General features: G+C 40.2%; 1 protein-coding gene across 1 annotated transcript; it reads left to right on the top strand.

Annotated features, from left to right (window-relative positions):
* The first annotated feature begins 9,938 nt into the window (after window positions 1-9,938).
* PLSCR5 (phospholipid scramblase family member 5) lies at window positions 9,939-20,779 on the top strand. Its single transcript, XM_069024367.1, has 8 exons — window positions 9,939-10,016; window positions 12,577-12,728; window positions 16,723-16,765; window positions 17,606-17,826; window positions 18,770-18,931; window positions 19,562-19,723; window positions 20,605-20,683; window positions 20,762-20,779. The coding sequence occupies exons 1-7, from the start codon at window positions 10,004-10,006 to the stop codon at window positions 20,641-20,643; spliced, it is 792 nt and encodes a 263-aa protein (XP_068880468.1). The 5' UTR covers window positions 9,939-10,003; the 3' UTR covers window positions 20,644-20,683; window positions 20,762-20,779.
* The last annotated feature ends 1,492 nt before the right edge of the window (window positions 20,780-22,271 follow it).

Raw genomic sequence — 22,271 nt, 5'->3', positions numbered from 1 at the left:
TTTCACAGGTAAAACTGCCACAGCTAAGGTTGGACAAATGGTTGGTATTTCAGCTACTGGTCCATGGACATATATACAGTTAAAATTTAAAATCCATGAAAAGACATATTCACAAGGTTTGTGAAAGAGGCAGTTTTCCTTCTCTTAATGACAGGGATCTCAAATGAGTTGAGTTGTCAATGGGAGAGCAAGAGGTTATATACTTTTCCATAATCTATAAAGCTTCTTCAGAATCATGTCATTAGCTTTCCTGGGGCAGAGCACAGCAGAGCTAATAATGCAATTATGGTTCATGTAGTTAAAGTATGCTATTGATATTTTTTTTTTCCCGGGAGGCCTTAATTTCTGGCAGTTCTAATCATCTTCATTGTACAGCTGTATGGATTCCATGTTTCACTCTGAGGGAAATAAAATTGCAAATAAATACCATCTTTCCTGATGTCTCTGTAAATGCCAGATTTAGTAACCATTAACCAAATGTTGGAGTCTAAAAATGTAATGTATAGTTCTGTGTACATATATATGTATAGAGAGAGAGAGGCCATTCACATACCAGTCACCAGAACATAACCAGAGCAAACTATTATGCTGGAATAAACAAGAGTAGAATTTCCTCAAATATTTCATTATTCTCATTTCTTACTGCTGTAATTAATTACATTTTCCAGATTTGGCATGCGAGGTCTCTCTCTGTCTTTCTACTGTATTCAAGCTGTAAGTATTAGAGTAAAATAGTATAATTACTACATAAAAATGGTGTGTGTGTGTTTAGCAGGAGGGAGATTCTTCTTTTAACTTCCAATTCTTTTGAAAAAATCTGGAACTTGGAGTTCTGTATCTTTACCTGATACACAATAAGTATGAGAGCTGGCAAGCACAGGCTAATTAAGATGTTATTTATTCTATTATTAAGCATTAATTTAGTACTCCCATTAATGAAAAATCACTTTAAAAATTCTGTCTGTGCCAATCCCCACTACAGCAAAAATATCAATCCTGAGATGTTGAAACCCTAATTAAAAAACATAAAATATGAAATAAGGATGTTGCCTGCTTCTGTGGTCTCAATCTTCCATGATGAATGTTCTTCTGAGAGGATAGATTATTAGAGCAATGAATCTCTGAAGGGACTCCCCTGTTTTCTTTTGTGGGGGGAAAAGTTTCTCTGAACTTCTGTATTTCTTCTGAGTAAACTACCAAAGACATTATAAAGCCTTTAGAAAAGACACATGATAAAGCGATGATAAGGCTTGTTAATAATTTTGCTGACATTCATCCTTCTTTAACATGCCTGGGACATAAACAGTAGGAAGTAAACACAGAGAATAATTGCTATTAGGTGCCTGAAGAAAAAACAAAAATATGAGAGGGACATGCTAATAGGCTTCCTTGATGGACCACATGGAGATGAGAAGGAGATGAAAATAAAAATAAAGCAGACAAAGCTGAAGTATTTAGACAGCATTGCAAGAAATTGTTGTCTGTGACAATGAACTCTCCATGATATTGAAGTCTTTAGAGACAATATCCATCATTTTCCTGCATACATCAGAGGCAGGGTAGCACCAGGGTTTCACTTTGGGATCTCATGGGATATCCAACAGTACTGATCAGTCCTAAGGGAGCTGGGACAGGGAGACAGCCGGACCAACTTCCCACCAGACCGTCTTACTATGGAAATAGAGCAGCTCCTGCCATTCCTCTCTCTGTGCTGGCTGGAGGAGAGAGGAACTGTGCAGCCATCAGCTGGCAGATGTGTTAGGGAACTTCACATGGCTTTTCCACGTCAATGCATATTTTTAAGTTGTTCAACTCTTTCTAAAAACTCTATTATTGGTAATTGCTTTTCTGTTACATGATAAGTGTTTTGGCTTCTATACTTCAGTAAAGCATTGAAAATACTCAGCCTGGGAGTTTGAAATACATAAGCAAAATGCTGTCAAGACATACTAATTAGAAAAATTGTGCACACACAACCTCCTAGTGTTCACTTTTGCTCTCATTTGTTTTACAGATGGTGCTAGGTCAAAGAAGCAGCCTGTCTTTGCAGGACAAGCAGTTCTGAAGTTCTGAGCATCTCTATATTTTCATCTATGCAGAAGTTTTCTCCTTAGCTTTTTTTGCTTACCTAAGCCATTGGTGATTTGCTAATGTTCTCCTCTCCTCTTCTACTTCGTATAACAGGAAACATGCAAAGTGCTTTGCTGGAATCAAAAGTACAAATTTGTTGCTTTTGGAATCAAGAACAAATGGAAAAACTTGTGTGGTTTTTTTTTTTTTTCTTTTTGTTCTTTGCCAGTAACTGACCTGTGATACAGGAAGAGAGGAATATAAAATAAACTTGGAAAAAAGAATTCGGTTTCCACATCTGCTTTAAGCAGACTAATGGATGAACATGTCTATAAAAATGAGTGATGGGACCAGTAGGAAAGTGGCCACTCAGTTACCACTGAATGGTCCAGGCAAACTTAGGCACAAAACGCTTGCTGTGCAGCTTAGTGTCCTGGATAAGTTCCTAGGATTTTATTTGACCCATTTGGCATGCTAATGGATAACTCTTACTGTACGGTTTTTCTGGAAAATCCACAGAGAGTAAGGATTGTAATAAATTCCATGCGTTACCCCTATTGGTTATCAGTAAAAAATAATACGAAAAATAAAATTACCTGGAATTCTGCAAGAACTACTTTTTTTAGTGGGCCACTACTGCCCCTTCAGTAGGTGAATGTCCTAAATGCAGTAAATGAAAAACCAAAACATTTTCAAATTAAAAGAAAACACTAATAGTTGTGCTGTACTATTGGGTAGAATTTCAAAACATTGATACTAAATGTAGAAAACAAATTGGATTGAGATTCTTAATTCCTTTTATTATTTTTTTAGGGGATGAAAAGCTTTATCGGAACTAAGCTCATCTAAAACTTATTATTCTTTCAGTATGCTAATTAATAGAGCAGGATCATGGATTTGTTAATTAAAATAAGATACCTCAGGGAAACTGAAATTAATTTTGCTGTCCTAATAGAGTTACCATTACGCCATTAAATCTTATGGATGTCTTATCCACTTCTCTTTTTTTCCTTTTCTCAACAAGTAAAAAAATGTTTTATTTAGTTTGAATTTAGAATCAGAATATTGAATGGTGACTTTCTGAAAAAAGTGGAGAAGATCAACCAATAATCTCGGAATAGCTTGGTTTTCCAAAAATTCTGGAATGCAGCCATCATGTGAGTGTCAGGACTGATCACCTCATGTGCTCTAAATGAGCAAAAAACTGTTCACCTTTGGATCACCAGGTCTGAGCTGCTCTCTGTAACTTGTTAACAGTCACTCCAGCAGCCTGCTAGAATAACCTGGTAGTGTTGGCTTATATTCTGCAGAGATAAAACTAGCAAAACTCAGCTGCTGGGCAGGCATTGTAATGATTGCTGAAGATATATTGCACCTTAAATGGAATGTCTTCCATGGATGGAAGGTGGTATCTGACAGCAGATCCTGTGGTGTGCTGGGTATGTCTGTGTTGGTGATTTAGTTCATACAGAGTATTTTAGGGGAATCTCCTGGTCATCCCTACCTGCAATGCTTGAGAGTAGTTTTGGCTCGGTCCTGCAGTGTGCGGACTGATTCCTGCTAGTGGGACCAAATTGGAAGATAAAGCTCCAGGAGCACACCAAAAGGTGTTCAGCTGAAGAGCCACCCAAGAGCCGAAGCAAAGCCCCCGGAGGCACCAAGCATGGTGAGTCCTGGGTGTCTCCTCTTTGTGCAGGGTTGCTGCTGCTGTGCTGTGCTCTTGGTTAACAAGGGTAGAGTTGGGGTTGAGCAGATCTCACCTGGACCTGCCTTGGCAGGAACTCACGCTACTGGCCTGAGAGTTGATGTCAACCTTGATTTCAAAGTTAGTCATTTTTCCAGAAGGAAAAGCACCTGGAATATCCTCAGTGTTTTCTGATACTCTGACTTTTCAGTACTCTTGCTTCCAATTTAGATGTTTCAGAGGAGAGAAAGGGAGAAGGAGGGGTAAATGTCAGAGAAGTATTAGTTTTTATTCTACAACAAAGCACAATTCTTCTAATTTTGCTTGATGAATTTTCAAGGCCATCAAAGAAATTCTCCATAATCGCCAAGAGTGTTAATTGCAATTTGTATCCAAGACTTCTGTCATTCAATGTACTAGAAGACAAAAATAATCTTACTAATACACCAGTGTATACTGTATACTTTATTATTTTATTATAGGCTTAAATGTGTGAAATTTAGTTAGAGACAAGCACTAAATCTAATTTTTAGGGACTGCTGAGAAGTTGCAGTTTGGTTAGTCCTGTGAAAGCTTCTGACTTCCCAGGAAGAATGTCTGCTGTTTGCTTTCAGCCTGTGAAGTGTTCAGAGGCCTTGGTTACATGTAAGGACAGGCAGGATGCAGTTCTGTTACTGTTCAGTCTGTGTTTAATCAGCAAACAGAATTTGAGGTGTTTTGTGAATTTCAGTTGAATTCAGCAGATGGTTTCAAGTAAAAATAACAACAGGTGAAATTAATTTCAACCTCTCAAAATAGATTAATGACAGTTTACTAAACTAAGCAGAAAAGTATCCTAAAATATCTTTGTTTCCAATACACACTTAAATCAAGTAAACTCTGTACCTCTAGTGTGCTCTTGCTACAGAGCATAAAGTTATTCTTTCTCACACTCAAAATCAATTAATATTAAAGGATATTTATCTGGACCAGAGTAGATCTTCAGGCTAGATTCACCTTCAGGCTAAATGTAAAAAGATTCCCTGAGAGTGTTCATTATTTACAACAAAATCACTCGGAAGTGAGAGACCAGTTTGAAAATTTCTCCATGACCAGTGACGAGTTTTGGTACAGGTTTTGGTGCAAGACATATTCAGGTCTTCTATGCTTCTCCTTCCTGGCCTTATTTTTTGCTTAAATCGCATGGTCTGCTTACATAAATCAGTCTCTTGATGGCCACACTTCCTCTACTTGTATTCTAAAACCGCTTAATGTGATTAAAGTCTAAATATTTGGTTCTGGTATTGAATTCAGATTTTGGACTGATTGCTTTGTGCAGCTGTTTCAGAACTGGTAGGAAACTACGACAAGTATGAGCTTAGTGACAGTGCCACAGCCCCTTGAAGGCTGTATTTTCATAAGAACAAGATTTTAGAGAGTATTAAGAAAACCAAAATCTCAACGCAACAGAAACCCACCTCCAAAAATAACCCTGACAAAAGCAAAAACCAAACACATCTGTTCCCCCAAAACACCCCAAACAGACAAACCCCATGCCAAGACTTTCTTTTTTCCCCTGTGTCACGATTTGGTATGGAAGCTACTTTATGCATTTCCAGTGGATGGTTGTATTTTGCTGACATCTATATTTAGTTTCTGAGCCACATAAATACTTGCTGGGGGTAGCACTAAAACTTTTGATACATATTCAGTACCATGTGCCACCTCTAAACACAAATGCTTGAGAGGTTTCTTCCCTTACACAATCACTTTAAGATTGCTATTTTGATCCGATTTCTCCCAGTTGAGTTAAATGCAAAATAAAGATCAGGTTGCTGGAGAGTTGTTCTGTTAAAGATTGCATTTTGCTGTTAATTGGTGCACGACAGACACCTTGTGTAAGAGCTACCTGACAGTGCTACCTCAGGAGGCAGTTCCGCAGCGTGTGCGCTCCGTGCGCTGCCGGCACCGGGACCTGCCTGCAGAATTCCAGCGTGATTGCAGATGTCCTTGGAGGGGAGGAGTTCCTAGAGGCACCAGCTGAAGGAAGACGCCTCACAAACAAAAGTTCAAGGTGAGAACCCTACTAGATGCGGCTGATTTAAGAAATTGGTTATTATTTTTTCTCTCTAGTGCAGAAAGCAGTACTGGGTAAAATAATGTTAGTTGCGGCTTGTAATTGCACAGGGTCACACTCTGATAGTTATGATCATGCTCAGCATTTCTCCCTGTGCTAAAGGGAAGATAAGGGAAGAAAGAAGGCTATAATATTTCCTATTAAAAAAAAAAAAATTTGCAATAACAATGCATTTTAATGCTGGTCACAACTGATATTTTGAGGAAAGGAAATTTAGAACGGAAACTGTGATTGGTGATGACCCCTCTCAGCAGCAGGGAAGCTCAGGCTTTGCCTAGTGATGTTCAGGTGCATTTCCTGATGCTTGTGTGCTGCTCTTAGGCTGCTGCTGGATGGCACAGGGTGCCCCTGGCTGCCTGTAGCTCATGAAGGGCAGGTGGGGAGGAGCTGAGCTCTCTTGCCTGAACTTGTGGAGATTGTGGGGACAAGGGGAGGGGCAGTTTCTTCTTACCTGGAGGAGTCCATAGTGATACAGTGGGGAAAGGGGAGTGTCATCTTCTCCCTGCTGAGTACAAGGGCAAATACCTCACACCAGGTTTGTGGAGCAGTTTTCTGAGCAGCAGGGAGCAGGACGAGAAATCAAACAGCTTTTCCTAATACTTTGAAATTTGTTACTGTCTCCTGTTTTTCTCTTGTGAAGCTGTTTTTTGTGAAACTATTGCCATATTCCTGCTGTGCTCCCTGTAAAAAATGGAAGAGGGATTAGGCTCCAGAGAAACAGCATCTATTCTGAGCTATATGACATTTTTACTCTCTTGATCCACCTGGTTGACTATTACTACATGCTTTCTGGAGGAAAATCTGTGTTCTGTTTCTGTGCTGGGGACAAGGATGTCTTAGTCCATGGATAAGTTTCCTACAGGCTGCAGTAATTTATGTAATAACCATTAACTGCAGTGGTGTTTGTACATCAGCTCAGCAGGGATGGATCTCTGGGCTTTTGTGGAAAGGGTAGTTATAGAAAAGATGCAATTTTTCTTTAAGGAAAAAAGGAAGGTGTTAGATATATAAGCTCCTCCAGCCAAGTGCTGCTTGCCCTGATCTGAATAGGCTCATTGATTTTGATGGATCCATGCTAACTTGTGCCTTCTAAGGATTTGCCCATCAATTTTTATCAGCTTTACAGCATAGGATGGAGCAAGAATATTTTAGAGGTAGCAGGAATATATGTATGTAGACTCAATTTCTTTTTCCCTTTTTCCCTCTTTTTTTCGTTTTGCTTTTCTTTTTAATAGCTGTGAATGTGTTTCAGATGCCCAGCATATTCATGCTGAGGAAGGCAGTGTACTCTATTTTAGTGCTCAGACTCTGACTGGTAGAGTCAGTATAGGCAGTGATATCCCTCCCCTGAGCCTTCTTCAAGGGGCAGAGGCAGCGAATTCAGTGTCTTGGTGAAATTCTCCTTTGGGTGCTGCTGCTCTGCTTCCTGAAGGCCCTAAAACAGGGTTAGAAGTAGCAGCACACACTTCTTTAAATGTTTGTCCTCATTTCTTGAGTGTTCTTCCTGTGCATATTTAAAGGGCACCAAAGAATGGCCATCTTTGTGCCTGAATAAATATGATTAAGTCTTCTGTACCTGATGTCTTAGTGAGAATGCTTTTAATCATGGCAGGAGCCAATTTAGACCAATATATGAGTATTTATTTAAAAAAATAAAAAGCAGCACACCAAAAATTCAGATTAAAGAAATTATTAAATGTGTGGTTTTACTTGTAAGGACTTGCGCCACTGCAAGACTATTGTTTGCAAATCCTTCAGAAATCTACTGATATAATCTACTCAAATTATTGCTTTGGAATAAAACAATAGGAATAGGGTAAAAGGAGACATTGTAAAAGATGTGGAAATTTGTGGAAAAAAAAAGAAAAAAACATAAAATGTACTTAAAGGCAAGCTGTGTATCTTTCTGTTACCTATTTACTGCAATTGTGCAAATAATGTCAGAAAAATTACTTCTTTGGGGCAGAACTATTTCAGGGAAATGTTTATTTCATGAGTGGCAGGAAAATGAAACCTGGCTCCTGCAGAGAGGGGAACCTTCCCATGCTGCCAGGACAGCTCTTGGCCGGAGCTTGTGCCAGGGCAGCAGCAGCAGCTCCCAGCACAGCCATGGCTGCAGGAGGGACTGGCCCCTGCTACAGGCACAAGTGCAGCACAGGCTCTGCCTGAGTCCTCCTCTGAGTCAGCAAATGAACCACTTGGACTTCTCAAAAAATGTTTTTTAAATGTTTGAAACGTCTTCTTTCAGCATTTAATTTTTTTAGTGTGTTTTGTCTGAGGCACTTTTCTTAATGTATTATGATTGTTTTATTCATTGACAGAATTATTGGGACTTTTTTTTCCCTTTAATTTTCTGGGAGGTAAAATAAGCTTTTATTCGTTTTTAGAGGTAAATGAGTGCCATCTCATCTGAATTTTCATCTTTAATTTTTAAAGATAGGTTTATTATATTTATCCAGAGCTTTCCCTGTGTTTTTTCTTCTTTTTTTAGGCTTTGTGCCTGCTCTTGGGGTTATAACCTCTGCTCTAAAGAAGCCCATCCTTGACAGGGAGAAAGGAAGCAAAAAATTCTGGTCATTCTTAATTGTTATTTCCAGTTGTGTCAAACTTCCTCCTAATCCAGAGGGGTTTGTTTAGTACCCATTGTTTAGTTACCAAAATTTTTGCCTCTCTCAATTCTCTAGTTGTTTCCAGGTGTGAGCACAGCAGGGTCTGGCTCCTAGGTTGGCCTGTGCTTGCCACTGCACCCAGGGAGTTCTCAAGTAGGCAGTGATAAAGTCCTGGGAAATTTCACATAACCAAATCCATAAGTAGAGCTGAGGCTCTTGCATTTGCTACTATAGTCTCTGAATATCAGCTTCCATATAATTTGGGGTTTTTTTGGGATGGGTTTTCTGTATTCTTCCTTCTGAGAATCCCCATCAGCATCTTCCTGAGCTGTAAACTCTGGAATTTAATCTGCTCCACTATGCTTCTGCAGACAGATTCAAACCAGTGGAACTTGCAGTAGCAGAGAGGACAGAAAATGGTGCCCAGCACCTCCTTCTGCTCTGCTGGGCTCTGTGCATAGGCTTTTCCATTCTTGCAGCCATGCATCACAGCTGCCTGCAGATCACATCTGCCTGATGATCTCCGCAGCAACTTGGGCACTCAAGATGGGAATATGAGCTGGTAAGTCAAGGTTACTCTCCTTCCTTCTCCTTGTCTTTTCCTCCCAGTGCAATGGGGATAATTACATGTGTCACGGTTTTGGACAGTGCTTGTCTAGAGCAAAGCACTGCCAGACTGTTTTAATTCTCCAAATCCAGTTCAAACACCTCTCATGGCTCAGCAGAACCCTGTGTGGATGTGAGTGCTGGGGGGGGGCATGGTGGTGGGGGAATGTACAGGATGATTTTCTGGGGCTAGGTATAGGCATGACATCCCTTGGAGGACATCCCTTGCCTGATGTTACATGGATGGAATACAGTGAGAAATCCAAGGCAGCTTTTTCTGCTTTGTGCACAGAAAATGTTGATTGGGGTCAGCAGTAGGGAAACCATAGTCATAGAGTGGCCTGGGTTGGAAGGGGCCTTAAAGATGATCTATTTCCAACCCCCCTGACTTGGACACCTTTTCCTAGACCAGGTGCTCCATCCACCCTGGCTTTAAACACTTCTAGGGACGGGCCATCCACAACTCCATTAGCTCCTCTGTCTTTACTGGATACCCTGAAGAGGTGGAAACTCAAAACACTGAACTGGAAAGACAGAATCTTTGTACTCCCAGAATAAATACATACCTTATAAAGCGGGATTTTAGGTTTAATGAGTTCATTTAGCCAGTGGGTACATTTCAGCTTTGTCTCTCCGCGCTGGCAAAACTCTTTTCCCTCTTTCCATTGGTGCACACGCCTTGCCCTGGATCCGCGTTCCGCGGCTCTCCGCAGCCTCTCCCCCTGTGGCCCGGCTCAGCCAGTGCAGCGCTCCGCGCCGTGAGGACGGCGCCGCACCTGCCGTGCTCTGGGAGCTGATCGCGAGTAGACAGACACCTTCTGAAGTTCTGTGCGTGCTGTGCGCTTTTTTATTTGCTGCAACAAGAAAAGCCTTTTCTTTTAACCTGGCTTCCTTTGAAGAAGTAACTCAGGAAGCTTCATGGCCTCTCAAGGTAAGTGCATGTCTAGTCTGTGTTTTTAGATCATGTTTACAGAAAACTACAGTCTTGTGCATTTCCAGCAATCAGCAGTTGGCTGGAATGAGTGTTTCAGGCTAAAAACCACATCAGTCAAAGCACAGTAGTTTTGTCTCCCTTTAATTTTTCAGCATCCAAGAGGCTCCTAAGGAGACTAAAATCTATACTAGGATGAATATTTGAAGAAAGTATGTTATAAAATGTTAGCCTCTGCGTTCAGTCAGAAAATTTAATGCTTGTATCTTTGTGTTTAAACCTGTCTCTGCAGAATGCCTGGGAAGGGTGGGTACTGAGCCAAGGGTACCACTATTTTTGCACACTTCTTCCCTATTCAACTTTGAAAATACTACATCAGCAAATGCTTTTCACATTCAAAACTGGCCAGAGACCTGATAACCGCATATGAAAAATAATACCTGAAGAATAACTGAATTTAATCAGATTAGTCCTGTCTGGGTGCATCTTTGTCATGTACTGACTTTAGCAGTAGCCATTTGAGTACTCAGAGCTATGGGCAAGCATGCAACATCTAATCTAATCAGCCAATTAATTTTCTCCAGGTTTTCAAATACTTAAACTGAGCAGAAGGATACAACTAGCTTTTTCTCTTAACATGAGTGCAACTCCACGGAGGTCATTCTGTTGGCATGTGCAGAGGCAGGTGTTGGCCCAGGCAGTTTCAGCAACGTCTGTCTAGGTTTGCCAAATGTTTATCCCTCTTTTTTGCCCTCAAAATACTCAAGGAATTCTGCATTTAGAGCACTAAAAGGTACACAGGAGCAAGCAGGTTTTAGAGCATTTTTGTACTCTGACAATATAGGGGTTTTTTAAAAAAATTTTGCTTAGCTTTAGCCATATAAAAGAAATCTAGTTCTGCCTATTTTTGATGTATATCAGTTAGGAGAAACAGTTAAATAGTAATGGTATGGAATATGGGTTTTAGTGTGAAGAAACGTGACAGTACACCTCTTTTAGGAACACGTAACTCTACAAATTATGTTTGTACAGAATACTCACTGTATCATATGGTAACTTTTAAGATTTTCCATACTAGTAATGAAATGGGAATCATCCACAAAAATAGACAAAGTGTCAGACTAGCTCAAATTGTCATTAATATTTAATGTATTTACTGTTTGATTTTTGTATAGCTTAAAATTTGACAGGTAGAACTGCAATTTGTTGTCTTTTTTTCTCTTTATTATTCAAGAATAACACTAACACTGGGCTACTTCGTGGCATTTCATGTAACAACAAGAGTTACGGCAGGAACAGAACCCTGTGAGGTAAAATGATGCAGAAGAGCAGATAAAATATTTATTACCCAGTTATACATTTTTAAAAGCCAGCAACAAATTCAAAGGGGTTGCTTCTTCCTGTGGTCTCAGACTTTGAAAGAAAGCAGTGGCTGCAAAGACAAATGAAGATGAAAATGTGATTGAGTGATGAATCTTTCACAGTGAGTTCAAATAATACTAAAAGATCTCATTTAAACCCACAACAGCAAAAGAGAGAGTCAGACTTAGAGCCAAAATTCCTTCTGGACCTCAAACTCCATTGTGCCTAAGCATTGTCGCACATGAGATAAAAACAATCAGTTTGGGGACTGCTTTCCTACTGAATCACAGGGGCTCAGCTCAGTACAAGGATTTGCCATTTATATGGGGAGAGCTTCAGTTTGCTCTTCCTTGTTCCTGCAGAACCAGTGTTGCTGAAGGCCGAGGAACAATGTGCCTGGAAAAACCAGTAGGAGTTTTTTGGAAAACCGATGGTTAAGGTTGTCACTGTGCTCTGGGAGACAGTGCCTGTGCCTGTGGAGGGGTGTGGATGTACAGGTGCCTGTGGTAGTAAATGCTCTTGTTACCTTCACAGCACTGGCCAGGGTGCTGATTACCATCACTGTGTGCTAAAGGACTTGTTTGTGACAGCAAACCAGAAAACACAGCATAATGATATCTGATCTATTCATTAAGATAATAATAAGCCACTATAAGAGGCTGTGTAGACTTTGATATCAGGGTTGTAACATCCATCTTGGGGAATCTGAGCTCCCTGGAAAAGTTATCTCTAATTAAGAGAAATTATGGGTGCCCTCACGATGCTAGAAAGCATCTTGCTGTGAGCCAGCCCTCAGCAGCTCAGGGCACACAGGGCAGCTCACAGGGAGCAGGGCTGGGCAACCTGTGCTGAGGGGCTTCTGGCCACCCTGTGTGTGAGTCCAGGCCAGCTGTAGCCTTGTCACACAGGCTCTGTGCTCACCAGCTGTCAGAGCAGATCAGGTGCCCTCCAAGACCACATCTCCTGATTTAGCTTCCTCTGCGGTGATTCCTCTTTGCGTATTCGAAGGCAGCTTTATAATCAGCGTGCTCCACGTGTGGGACCATCAGGAGATTCCTTTTGGGTCCTCACTCCTGACCTGAACTGAAGTACTGATACAGTCACATGAAGAACGATGTTATTCCAGCTTTGATCCAAGAAGCTTGCTGCTCTTTTATCCTGATATTTCTGGGTTTTTTTCTCTTTTTTTCTTCTGCAGAATCTCAGGGACAAACCAAGCCAATCTTTAAGGATTACCTGCCTGGTTCTTCTGACATTCCTCAACAGAATATGCCTGTTGAACCAACAAGTCTCTGGAAGCAAACGTCACACACTCACAACTTGCCACCTGGTCTGGAGTACCTGAACCAGGTCCTGAATCTTTCTGAATGTTAGAATTGTTGTATTTTCCTTGTACATTGCTTTAATACCCTGGAGGATGAGGTTTGGGCTTTTCCCCTTGGGGGAGGGATAGGTTGAGGTGGGGAGGCTTTTTTGTTGTTTGATATTACTACGAAATAAGGAACATAGGAGAAACAAGCTTTTTCTTCATTGCTACCATTCACTTTATAGAAATTAGATTAACCTAAGTCCGAGTGGCTACAAACTTGCGTTAACTCTGTGTGGGGAAGAAAGTGCTAATGCCTGAGAGAGGAAGGTGCTTGGAAATGGAAGCAGAGAAGTAGGTCATAGGTGGGGAAGAAAAATGAACGCTTAAATCATCTCCAGCCTACTGCTAAAGATGTGGCTGTCCCTTTTGCTCTGTGAAACCTCTCAGCTCCTGGAGCTCAGAGCACTGATTGTCTGCGACTCTGCTCCAGAAGTTCCATCTTTTCCTGAACATTTTTACCAGGAGGGTCGCTCCCTGCTGTTGCTCTGACACTGACTGAGGTTTGCATTTCACATGTGGCTGGATTGTGCCACTCTTGCATGCTGAGTAAGGTGTCACACATCCTGCCTGGTATGGGCAGGGACAGAATCAGGCCCCCAGCGTAGTCAAATCATGGTTCTGATACATCTCTGCTGTGTTTGCATTTTGGTGATGCTGGGCAATGTTTACTTCACTCAAGATGGGTATTTTAGGCATACATTTCTGGTAGTTTTGTACAGAAGCAGAAACTGAGCGTATTTTATATTTGGAGCTAAGTTACCTAGATACCTAATGAAATGGGGAGACTGTTCAGAAACAGTCATTCATGTGGAGTGATGATTTTCATTTCAGGATGCTCAAACACAAAATTCTATGTGTTGTCAATTACATGAGCATTCGCCTACAGACCGTGGAAGCTACATTTTTAGTCTAAAAGTGACTGTGATAGTAAGTACTTGGCAGGTTACATATTCAGGCTCCTGTATGAACATGAATTACACCTCAGATTTACGTAGACTATGTGGGCAAGCAAATACTACCACTCCATTTTATGGAAGCTTTGCATCTGACATTGACAAAAAGGCAGGTCACTCTCAGAGCTGTAAGTGGAGCTGAAGACCTCATTCATGCTTGTTCTTGGCCTGTGCTGCAGCCTTGCTAATTATTCTCAATTTTCTCTGCTCTGAAAAGAGGGAAGCATGTGTGCAGTGCTGATTGTTGGTGTGTACCCACAGCTCAAGCTTCTGTGCATTGCAGAACGTTTTGGTGTGTGATGCTGAAGCCACACTGGCTGTGTGACTAATGAAACAGGCCCCTACAGGATAGATGGGAACATAAAGGAGATCCCACCAGCAGGGAGAGGGCTGCCTGCAGAATGCATGTGGGATTCACAGCTGCTAGGGTAATCCCTTGGGATTTATCCTCATGGACTAAGAGATTTTCATGTAATTAAATGCTCAAGTGAAGATGTTTGTAGCAGAGCTTGGAATTATTTATGCCACTGGGAAGACTTCTGGAAGATTGTGCATCATTCTAGTGCTGTGTGTAATGGGGGAAGGTGGATCCAAACTGGAACAGGCACAGAGAGGTGCTACTGGAAGGGTATGGGGAATAGAGAACCTCCTTTAAAACAGGACTCCACCTGTTTCATCTGTAGACTAAAAACAACACAGTTGGAGAGGGAACCATGGCTGAGTGCCTAGGAGAGTAAACTGTGGGAGACATATTTAATTTATAGAATGACATTACTGGAAGAAAGATTATATAGAGAATGGTTGTGAATAAATACAGAATAACAAATAGAAATTACATTCTCCAGCAGGAGTGGGCAAGATAACTGGATAGATTTGAGAAAGCTGATTATATTTCTCAATAAGACTATGATATGTTTGAAACAAGGATCCAAATTTAGTCAGTCTCAGAGACATCCCTACAATTTTACTCTAAATAGCAACCCAGGGATTGGATAAGAGGAAAGGAAAATATGTTTGCTGTAGGTAAAGGCTAGCCAGAAATATTTCACTCTGCAGACCCACACCCAGAGTCAGTTCAGGTGAAGGAATGATTCCAGTCGGCTGCTTGAGGTGCACCAGAGATGGGCAAAAAACTGCTTCTTCCTTAGCAAGCACAAGCCATGTTTTCTATGTCTATCACTCTTTAAATAACTTTCTATGAAAAAAGTTACCTAAACCTCATTATTATCTTCCAGATTACAGCCATAACTCAAAGAATTGTTCAACATCCATAACAAAAATTGAAGGAACCTTTTTCCACAGCAGGAATAGACAGGTGAAACCTTGGAGAAGAATTGTCTGAGTACCTCAGCTGCATGTTGTGCCACCATTCAGGTTTAACCACTTTTGTAAAAAACTTCTTCATTTAGAATTGGTTAGACTGATCAGATATAAATTTGATGCCAACAGAACTGAATACTGAGAATTAGCTGTGTATAAGGAATTTTAACATATCTGAGCTCAAGAGGAACAGACCCTTGTTAAAACAAAGGGCTTTGGGTGCTTTCAAATCCAAGTGCAGAATTCCCTCAATCCACAAATGCCCCAGTAAAAATGCATCAGAATAACTGCCTTGCAGAAACCAGTGAAAGGCAAAATAAGGATGACAAGTGGTACTGCTGTGTTGTCTCAACATTGTTTACATATTGGCACAGCAAACCAAGACACAGACCGAAATCACTCAAAGCTTTTAACAATTCGGGCTCATTAATTTTCTTTTCTCTGTGAAAGTCTACATGGGGCAAAGAAATCCATATTAAAATCAATACTAAAATATTAAAATAGCCCTACCATCTTCAACTTGTTTATTCTCTTTCCATCAGCAGAGCCCTCCCCATGAGCTCCAAGAGCTCTCTCACGAGACCCCAACAACAAACAGCAAAGATTCTTGGGAGAATATTTTTATGTCTAAATATTTATTATTATTTCAATTACTGGCATGCACATTTCAGAGATTAATGAAAGGGATAAAGAAGTTCCTCTTTTTACCAGCTTTTCTTTGCAGCCTGAGCTAGCTGCAGGAGCTGACTAGAAGTGACAAATGGCTGCAACAGTTTGAATACGTACCAGGCGAGATTTATCAATTTTAAAATATCCAGGCACTGGAGAGCTGTGACATGCTGGTCTCAGAAGGTCGCTGTGTGCTTTGTGTCTGCAGCTGTGAGTAATGGCCACACCCTGTGCCAGGCATTTGCCCATCAGGAAAAGAGATTGGTAAAGCCTAAAACTGTCACATAAAACAAGCATAAAAAGTCACATAAAACTGAAAGGTAGTCTGAAATTAAGTCTTGCTGGTTTTATAATGCTAACAACTGTTCTCCAAGAAAGAATAATGTCAGAGGGATGATAGGCACAGCAAAGCTGGGTATCATGGCAAGCAGTTTTTCTCCTGCATTTTTAACCAGCTCATGGGAGAAGACAGTTTCAGCCAGCTGAAGGTTTTGCTCTTGCTTTGCTCATTCTGGTACCCTGGCATGACCATTTGCCAGATTTAGGGTGAAGGGGTCTTGTTCCTGAGATCAGAGTGTTAAAGCTGGTGTGTGCTGTCGTTGCTCCAGCAGGGCCCTTTGGGATGTGGCCACTGCACATTTTGAGCTTGAGCCAAGGCTCACTCATTCCTGCACTGCCATGCAATCTCCCCTCTGCCAAAGAGGAGCAACAGGAGCAAGAAGTGAATTCTGCTGCTTGCACACACACAGCTTTCTGTTGCTGTTGTCTTCTTATTCCCCCAGTGAAGATTATTTTTCTTTAAACGTGTGGGTGAATTACATGGCCACAGCACAGTAATGTCACATTCCTCAGCCATAATTTCAGAGAGAAGTCTGAAGTGTGACTTAAGCAAGCCTTCAGGCACCCAGCCTGTGCACCTCTGGAAGGAAAGAAATCTTAATAACAGGAAGGTGAGCAATAAAAATAGCCAGACGACCACTGGCAGCCCCAGACCTATCCAAGACCCACCATCTTGTTTATTTTTTTCGAACAGCTGGACCAGATAATTATTCATCAGCAAGTGGAGCTTCTGGAAGGTATGGTGCAATCCTTGTCACCCTTTGTTAACAGTGCTGGTACATGGGTGTCACTAAAAGGCATCCAAGTCTTGCCCCCAGCTCACTGAAGTCACTGTGAACCCTCCTGCTGCCCTTGTGTCAGGCTGTTCTGTAGTGGTAGTGTGGGGAAGACTCACTTTATTGTTTGCCTGTTCTACAGCAAACCACTGAGGGATGAGTAATCTCTACAACAGTCTTAAATTCTCTCCCTCAGACAACTCCCTCTCAGTGTTACTAAAGTTTAACCATCTTTACAATCCATGGAAAAATTTTTTGCCTTTAACAATAACTAACTTACTATGAGAAACAAAGCAAATAGAGAAAGGAAGATCAGAAAACAGAAAATGAAGTGAAAGCTTTTCTATTCACTTAGTTTCTCAGAATTGCAAAGTACTGAACAGTTACTAAGTTAAACATTGTCAAATGTGTTTCTCCCATTCAAAATGGTTTTGGCCTGATTCTCAAATGACCTGCTGGGTGAAAGCTTTCTCATTGAAGTGGGTCAGTCTCAGGATGTTACTTTCACAGATGATAAAGTAAGAAAAGCCCCAAACAAAAACTCAGGATCTGAATTCTTTTTTGTGATATGTACTTTAGTGTATAGCAAATCAAAGTCTGAATTAATTCCTTCAAGGTACAGACCTTGCACTATTATTTCCTTATATTTTCTTTGTGTTGCTACTTGAAAACAATTTTTTAAACAATCTTTCTCATAGACATTTAGAATAAATGCTCATATATGTATATATACACTAACATTATATTAAGGTAGTAAAAAACACTATATAAGTTAATGTTCTACTGGTTTTGCTTTATTAGCCATACTCGGCACAGAGACCTCCAGCAAATATGAGATAAAAAACCATTTGGGACAAAGAGTTTACTTTGCAGTAGAAGAGAACGGCTGCTTTGACCGCCAGCTGTGCTCGCCTCTAAGGTCTTTCACCATAAGGATTGCGGATAACACGGGACGGGAGGTGATCCGAGTCATCAGACCCTTGAGGTGCAACAGCTGCTGGTTCCCCTGCTTCCTGCAGGAGGTGAGGGAATCCCAAATGCCTTTTGTCCCAGTATCTCGCTGTGCAGCTCCTCGAGGGTGGCAGGAAGGAGTTCAGGAATTCACATGCCCCCCTCAGCCCGGAGACTGCAGGGAGGCCTTTAAGTAGAAGTAAGTCTTCATAAATGAGTTCTGTTCCCAGTGTGCCTCCTCCCTTCCATGGGACCTGGCTTTGCTGACATCCCACACAAAGCTTTGGTGTCTGATGATGTCTCTCCAGTCTAACACCCCAAAACACTGCCTGCCCTGACACAGACAGAAATCACCCACTGGGCTCCAGGAGGGTGAAGGATGGAAACTCCCTGGAGGCCACTGGGGTGAATGGGTGTGGCTGGGAAGCCGCTCTCTAAGGAAGCTGAGGCTTCACTCTGTGGATCTGCCTCTTCAGGGCCATGGATCTCTGGGAAATTGCAGAACATGGATGTAAACTGCTTGGAGTAAAAAATGCAGATCCCATATAGCATCAGGTCTTTCCTCCGTGTTTTTTGACTCTCCTTCACTCAGATATCTTTCTTGTGTTATGAAAATGTTTTACAGGTTAGCTCATCCACTTCCTTTCCTAGCACTGCATCAGGATTTTTAAAGAGAAGGTCCTTTCATAATACAGCTACTTAAAAAAGCTTATAGGATACCCTCTGAATACAATAACAATTTTTTTTCCCAGTTTAGAGATTTTATAAAGTCTTATATCGTATGTAAGATTTTGGCTTCTGGTGCAGCTTTTGAGCTTCATATTGTCCACTATATTTAAAAACACCATTAGACAGTTTTGCAATATCCAGTTCCATGTTTGGTAACATGGTATGTTACTATATTCAGTAAAGAAATATTTTGTCATTATATAAACAATACTCTATCATGGAAAAATATGTTAATATAAAATCAGCTAAACACATTTTTTGTTGTTGTTTTCTTTTGTTTGCTAGTTAGAAGTTCAGTCCCCACCAGGTACAATAGCTGGGTACGTTGTACAGAACTGGGACCCTTTTCTGCCAAAGTTTACTATACAGAATCAAAGTAAAGAAGATGTACTAAAGATAATTGGCCCATATGCAACCTGTGGCTGTTTTGATGATGTTGACTTTGAGGTATGTTTTGTACAAGTGTTAACAATTTAAAGGTTTTACTACTTGGAATAAATTTCTCAGATGAGAGGGAGAGTGAGAGATACTTGAAGAAATCCTGAACAGAGTTTTCTGATGTGAACAAAGTGCTTTGCCTTAGTCAAGAATCATAAAGGAATTTTTGGGTTTATCAACTCATTATCCAAATCAGAAGACTTCAGTGCGTACTGTCTGGAATTTCAATATACTCTGAGAAACAATGCAGATGGCTGCATAATGGAGAGGATACCTGTCCCCTGAGGGGACAGTGGTCCACAGCAGTGTGGCTAGGAGAGTATAAAAAACATGAGACAGGAAAAAACCCACAGCACTGTGAAAGAAAGACAAAACTGGCATAAACTTTCACAATTGCTTTCTCCCACTTTTTGTCAGCTCTAAAGATGCTGATGTTTCCAAACTTGAGACCCTTTCTTGTGTGCCACTCGTAAAGGGTTTTGACACTAATAGAACATTGCAGCAATAAGAATAAAAGGAGAACCTGACAACTATAGCATACTCTGCATGTCAGGACAGAGTCATTAATTCTGTGGAGATGTCATCAGTGTGCACTTGATTTGTTTACATCTATGTCTGTTCCTGCTTTTCTTTGTGCAGGTAAAAGCTCTCAATGAGATGACAACGATTGGCAAAATTTCCAAGTATTGGTCTGGATTTGTCAACAACATCTTTACCAACACTGCCAACTTTGGGATCCAGGTTCCTGTAGATCTTGATGTGAGGATCAAGGCAGTAATGATTGGTGCTTGTTTCCTCATTGTAAGTGTGCAAGGTGGAGAGGCAGACCCATAGAGACCTGCAGACCAGGGCCAAAGGGGCTCTTGCTGTCAGCTGAGAGCATCAAAGTGCAAGTGCAGCGGAAAGCCAAACCCGATATCTAAAAGATAAATTAACTGAAAAACTTTTAATTTTTATGGTTTTGATTTTTTAAAAAGTGTTTAAATTTTTGTTTATTAAACAGTTTAGGTAATATTACACGTGCAGTTCAGTATTTTGTATGTCAGGATCAAACCTCAGCATACATATCAAACCTTCCAAACTCCTCCAAACCCCTTACTGCGTTTGAACAAGTGTATGAACCAAAAAAAAGTTACGTTGTTTCTAATGGTAATTTCAAACCAATTCAATAGTTCTGTTGCGTATTGCATGTAAGACCTTCAGGTCATATAAAAATTCCTTCAAAAATTCTCTCATTAAGATAATCATAAGAATTATGTGAGAAGAAGAATACTCAGTGCTAGGGGTTAAGTTGCATGTTTTCTAGAATTAGAAATTGATATTTGCTGTGTAGTTCTTTTGCCAGTGTAACGGTGTTAACATGAAATGGTTTTGAAATCATCTGTGATACTTACAAGAGAGAATATAAACCAAAATTACAATACTGTTTAAATTATTCACTGGAAAGTGTTTGCTTCAAAATTCCATCAACAATTTAGAAATTTTGCTTTTAGTAGAATAGAAATGACAGTTAAGATTTTTGGATTGTCCCCTCCAAAACTCCTGTTTCTCAGAGGCAGTGATAAAAAGGGATTGACTAATATAATTACTTCATGTAACAAAAGCCTACAAGTAAGACTTTTGATAGTAATTGTTGCATTTCTCTGCCTTCCATATCTAATTCACAGTTTGTTTATTTGTAGGACTTAATGTTCTTTGAAAACTCTTTGGATGGATTATAACAAGATGACAGAAACAATGAAATATGCAGAATGTGTTTCAGTAGGTAAAAATGAACATAAATTGATCTTCTTGCTTTGAAGACTTACACATTTCTAATTCTTTTTCATTTTCTTCCAGAAATCACTTGAGCTTTGGACATGATTTTGAACTGCAAAAATCCTTGTTCCTTATAGGAAAAGACAGGAAGCTAATGATTATGTTTATTAAAATATGTCTCATGTAAATAATAATTTCCCACTTACATTTTATATGTGCTGTAGCTAAACACATAATTTTCACACAGAGCACCGTTGCTTTGGAACAGTGCTATTATCTTCTTTCTCTTTTGATGTTCCTGCATGGGAAATCATGAAAGATTAGATGAAGGCTTGCAACATCACTGATGAAAGTCTATGTTTAGAGAAGCCTTTGATGTTTTGCAAGTGCTGGTACCAGCTACTAACCACATGAGGGTGTGTTCTGGGGGTTTTGCTTTTTTATAATTTTAGAAGTAATTTTCTGATTTGTTATTTAATTAATAGTAGCAAACTGATACTGAAAGTAACAAATATAAAGACATACCCGATGGGAAGATCAAGATGTTACCTGTTTCAGTGAATTGGAAGAAGGGAAGTTATGTTTGCTAGTAAATTAATTTTGTGACAAAGATTGTTTTAATGAGTGGCAGCCAGAAATTCAGCTTCCAGCCCTAGACTTGGGAAGGTAAGCTTTATTCAGAAAATCTGGTATTCCACTATTTCCACTAAAGGCAGGCCATAGATAAAGTTTGATAAATTGTCCTCTGTATGCTAGGGGCTCACAAATCACTTCCCTTTGTACTATGCAGTGTTAAGGATCTTTGCTGCCATCTACTCAAGGCTTTCCTTGAAAGGTTTGTTCCTCCCTGTAATATCTGGTGGCTGATAATTTTTCATTTAGACTTTCCAGTGGCCATCCTAGAACAGAATTATTCGTTTCCTTTGGCAAGCTCAAGTATTTCCTATGATGACTGTGCAGAAGGAGCTTTTTGTAGTTCAGCAGTTTTACACAGCTGTTTATTCCTGCAGTCACACGTTACCATACTGTTCCCAAACATTCCCACAAACAGGCTTTTGCTAATACAAACTTCTTTTGTAGGAATTATATATATGCAGGACAAAACCAGGTTTTTTTGCTGTTTTTGCAGTGTTTGCTCTATGGACTTGCTTATGCCTCTCAAAAACTTCAGCAGGTCCTTCAAGAAGCAAACCAGTACCATAAAATATTGGTGGCAAACCAAATTGCTCTCATAGTCGCCAGTCAAGTTTCTGAGGGGAACATTTTACAAATCACTAGAAATGCTGGATTATTTTTTTTTTACTGTCAACCAGTAATTCAGTTCTTGCAAACAACCAACATATCAACGGAAAGAGAGGAGATAATGAATAATTCATAAAAATGAAAAAGAGCTAAATTTATCAGGTGATTAATTCTCAACAAATATTTAGACTAATTTTAAATTAATGTTCGTGGATATGAATTCAAACACAGTGAAGTCAGGAAGTTGCAACTAACGTTCCCATAGTGAAATTAACTCAGGAATGCTTGTAGATTTAAACAGTATGTTTTAGATTATATACCACACTTAGGTATTTATACAGATTTACAT

The sequence above is a fragment of the Aphelocoma coerulescens genome, chromosome 9 (assembly GCF_041296385.1).
Source record: "Aphelocoma coerulescens isolate FSJ_1873_10779 chromosome 9, UR_Acoe_1.0, whole genome shotgun sequence".
In the NCBI taxonomy this organism is placed as follows: Eukaryota; Metazoa; Chordata; class Aves; order Passeriformes; family Corvidae; genus Aphelocoma; species Aphelocoma coerulescens.
This window is presented reverse-complemented; position numbering and strand designations above follow the sequence as displayed.